Below are 4,059 nucleotides of genomic sequence, written 5' to 3' on the forward strand. Positions count from 1 at the left end.
AAATCTGCATGAGATTTGCTTTAAAGACAAGTAACAAGTTACCCTAAATTTACGTGCCTCCGTGTTTCTTTAAACAAAGCCTTTCAATATTTTATTTCCAATAATTAATTAATTAATTTTTTATTTGTGCAGCAACAAGAAGAAAAAAAAACCAAGAAAAATTAACAGACAAATTAATCATATTAAATACAACAACATGCAAATGTCTCCTCTCGCTGTCCCCATTATAACCCACTTCCTCACCGTCCGATCCCGATCTCGTTGGCGTAGTATACGATCCAACGGTGGAACGACATACAATCAAACTAATATCGTAGAAGGCGCCGCAGCGGATCATAGATCTCTCTGTAGTGATTTGTCATTTGTCTGTGAAAGCCATGGCAGTGAGAAGCTCCATAGAGTGGAAGATCAGTGTGTGAAAAAAGCAGAGAGACGAAAAATTCTGTGTTATGGGTTTCACAATGGGCTTGAATTTGCTTCTTCTTGTTGCCATGGTGGCCACCAATATTCTTTCTCTTTATCATCTCTCCTCTACGCTTCAATCCACAAAATCCCCTGTTTCACAGCCGGTTCCAGATCATCTAATCCGGCAGCTTCAGACCATTCGCGCCACCATCAACCACCTCACGCGCCTCCATCCAACGGCGGCGGCTTCCACATCGAAAACCAAACTCTCTATTCCTTCAGATCTCGTTCTGTACTCTCAATTTTCCCCAATTGCTTCATCCTGTCATAGTAACCCTGAGCTTCTTCATAAGTTTATGAATTACACTCCATTTTCGAGTTGCCCTTCTGATTCTGATGTTGCTGAGGCTTTGATTCTTCGTGGGTGTCATCCACTTCCTCGTCGGCGGTGCTTTGCCAAAACCCCACAAAAACCCTCTTCTTCTTTGCCTCAAAATCCCTTTGCTTCTTCACTTCCGGAATCCAATATTATTTGGGGGAAATATTCTTGTAAGGGTTTTGGCTGTTTGAATCGATTGAATCCGAATCTAGGGTTCGATCCTTCTCATGAAATCACCAAGTTTATGACCTTCAAGACGGAATTGGACCTTCCAATCCCTCAATTACTGCAGATTGCGAAGGCGGCTAACTCTGTTGTTCGTCTTGGACTTGATATTGGCGGTGGAACCGCCACTTTTGCTGCTAGAATGAAGCTCTACAATGTTACTATGGTCACTACGACTATGAACCTTGGTGCGCCGTACAATGAGGTTGCGGCGCTTAGGGGATTGGTGCCTTTGCACGTGCCGCTGCAGCAACGATTGCCAATTTTTGATGGGGTGATGGATCTGGTTCGGTGTGGCCATGCTGTGAACCGGTGGATTCCTGTGAAATCAATGGAGTTTTTGTTCTATGATGTGGATAGAGTGTTGAGAGTTGGGGGTTACCTTTGGTTTGATCATTTCTTCAGCAAAGGGCTGGATCTTGATAAAGTTTACTCTCCTTTGATTACCAAATTGGGGTACCGGAAGGTCAAGTGGGCAACGGCGAATAAGACCGACTCTGGTGGGTTGAAGAATGGAGAGGTTTACTTGACGGCATTGCTGCAGAAGCCAGTGCCAACATGAGGTAATGTTGCTTTAGGGATGTTCTTTGTTGTTCTGCATTCTTTTTTACTGAAATGAATAAGACATGGTTTGATTTCATAGACTGCTGAGGAAGTGGTTCTCTGTTGTGTTGTGAATCATGTCAATGAATTTGGGAATATGGTACTTGAGAGTAGTGGAAGAAATGAGGTAGATCTTGATTAAACATCTTAGGGAAACTAATATATGATAAAAAAGTTTAATGATCTATTATAATCAATTCAGTTCTAGCAATGTTTATTCATGTCATAGCATCTCTTGGAGCTTGATGTAGGTCAAACTCGGAGAAACTTGTTTGAAGTTTTAAGTATCGCCATTGTTGGTAGTGCTAAAACCACCATTTTAGGAGCAGGGTTTAGGCTGATACTGTTTTCTCAGTTGCATTCCTATATTTGTTTGTTTTGGTCGTGTTCTGGCTTGCGTTTGAGTTTCCAAATAGAGTAATGGCATAGGGAAACTGTTAGTTTCCTTCATCCATTCTCGTGATCGCCTTGATGGATAACCAGATATTGAATTGGGAAGCCACGAATCTCTTAGTTTTCTTTGGGAAGCTGGAGTTTGTGCCTTGTTATGGGTTTTGTGGGGAGAGGAATAATTGAATGTTTAGAGGGTTGGAGGGGGACCTAGTGATGTGTGGTCCTTGATAAAGTTTTGTCTCCTTTTGGGCTTTGATTTCAAAGACCTTTTGTAACTACTCTTTAGGCAACATTTTAGTTAGTTGGACTCTGTTTCTTTGAGGGGGTTTTCAGGCTTGGTTTCTTGTATGTCTTTGTATTCTTTCAAAAGTTATGATTTCTATTTTTTAAAAAAATATCTATTTTCTGCCTTTAGTCAAGATAAAAATACCCCTGCCTTTTTCTCTTTTTCATGGTGCCTTGGCAAGATTATCTTGTAAGACTTAGGATGATGCACAGGGAGACCCGATCCATAATGTTTTCATTCCATGTTTCTTATTTTACTAAAATATGTTTCTTATTTTATTAAAACACACTGTTATTTTTAGGCTAAATTATAAAAAACACCCCTTGGCTTTGCCAATTTTTTCAAAAAATACCTCTATTGTTTTAGAAGTTGCAATATTTCTGTCGACTTTATAGGAAGGTTTCAAAACTACCTTTGAACTAGAAATCCTTCCAAATTTCCTATCGAAATCAGGACTTGTGCTAGTGTGGCAATCCGACTTTCTGTTCTAAGTCGTTTCATGTCCCAATTTTTGTTTGAAATTCTCAAATTTATATTTTAAGAGTAGTTTTGAAACGTTTATGAAACATCAAGCTTTAAGAGTGATTTTGAAACATTTGTGAAACGTCAATAGTATTATTGTAACTTTTGATAGAATAGAACTATTTTTTTAAAAAAACAAATGGCAAATAATCTTGGGTTGACCTAGTGATAAATAAGAGAACATCCCCTTAAGAGATTAGGGTTTAATTCATGGTGGCTACCTACCTAGGATTTATAGCCTACGAGTTTTCTTAACATCCAAATATCGTAAGGATCAGTCGAGGTGCGCGTAAGCTGGCCTGGACACTCATGGATATCAAAAAAAAAAAAACAACAACAAGAAAACAAGCCTTAAGCTAATTGATTCTTGGGTTGACTCTCTTTTGAGTTCAAAGTATCTTAATTAGGGAAGAAATTAGTAGCTCAAGTGGTTTCTTCTCACTTATTTGTTGCTATGAGATGAGAACATATTTGATTATTTTAATGCTTTTGATCTCATAAATTGACATAGAACCATAAATTTTCAAATCATTGACACAGCCAGTAAGCAGAGAACCTGCGGCTTGGATTATACGGGGAAGCAATTATTGAAGGAAATAATCAAATTCTTCTGTGAGAAGATGAGATTTTACATCAAAACTCAAATATTTATCCACCCACCATGGACTGCTCATCTGGCAAAGCTACTGAGTGTTTGAACAAAATGAAACAAAATGGTGGTTGAAGATAGGCATCCAGAGAGAGTTTGTGGAAATTTATGTTTGAAATAGAAGTTTTTACAGACACATATGGTTGCTTTATTTATTGTAGGTTCTTTTGGATTTATATATGGTTTTGTTTTGATTCTCTTGAAAATTGTTGGTTGTATTGTAGAAGTTAGGACTGACTATGCAAAATTGTAATAATGGTCGAAGTTCAGAAACAGAAGTTGTGATTAGATTTCTTGTTCTAGCATTACATTCCTTTTTTTGGGTAGAATTTGTTATACTATAAATTCATATTTCAGTAAATTATATTTGAATTTAGAACATGTAGCTTTTGAATTTATGAGGATTTCCACCCCCCTCTTTCTTTGGCAAAGTCTCCAAAGATTTGGACTAATCATCAATGGTGAAAGCTAAGGTAAATCTCTCAAAGATGTGTTTTGAGTATGTGAATTTGTGAATTTAAGATGTGGAAGTGACCATTTTTTCTAATCCGTAGGGTGAAAAGATTTAACCTCAAATTTCAATGTTAATAATACAAG

General features: G+C 37.7%; 1 protein-coding gene across 2 annotated transcripts; it reads left to right on the top strand.

Moving 5' to 3' along the window:
- Window positions 1-344: 344 nt before the first annotated feature.
- LOC120083747 lies at window positions 345-3,826 on the top strand. 2 transcript variants are annotated; one of them, XM_039039604.1, is made up of 2 exons: window positions 345-1,572; window positions 3,358-3,826. In XM_039039604.1, the coding sequence occupies exon 1, from the start codon at window positions 450-452 to the stop codon at window positions 1,569-1,571; it is 1,122 nt and encodes a 373-aa protein (XP_038895532.1). In that variant the 5' UTR covers window positions 345-449; the 3' UTR covers window position 1,572; window positions 3,358-3,826. The 2 variants fall into 2 exon arrangements, with proteins under 2 accessions (XP_038895532.1, XP_038895531.1); XM_039039603.1 differs by having other exon boundaries at window positions 347-1,572; window positions 3,354-3,826.
- The last annotated feature ends 233 nt before the right edge of the window (window positions 3,827-4,059 follow it).

This window comes from Benincasa hispida, chromosome 8 (genome assembly GCF_009727055.1).
Source record: "Benincasa hispida cultivar B227 chromosome 8, ASM972705v1, whole genome shotgun sequence".
NCBI lineage: Eukaryota > Viridiplantae > Streptophyta > Magnoliopsida > Cucurbitales > Cucurbitaceae > Benincasa > Benincasa hispida.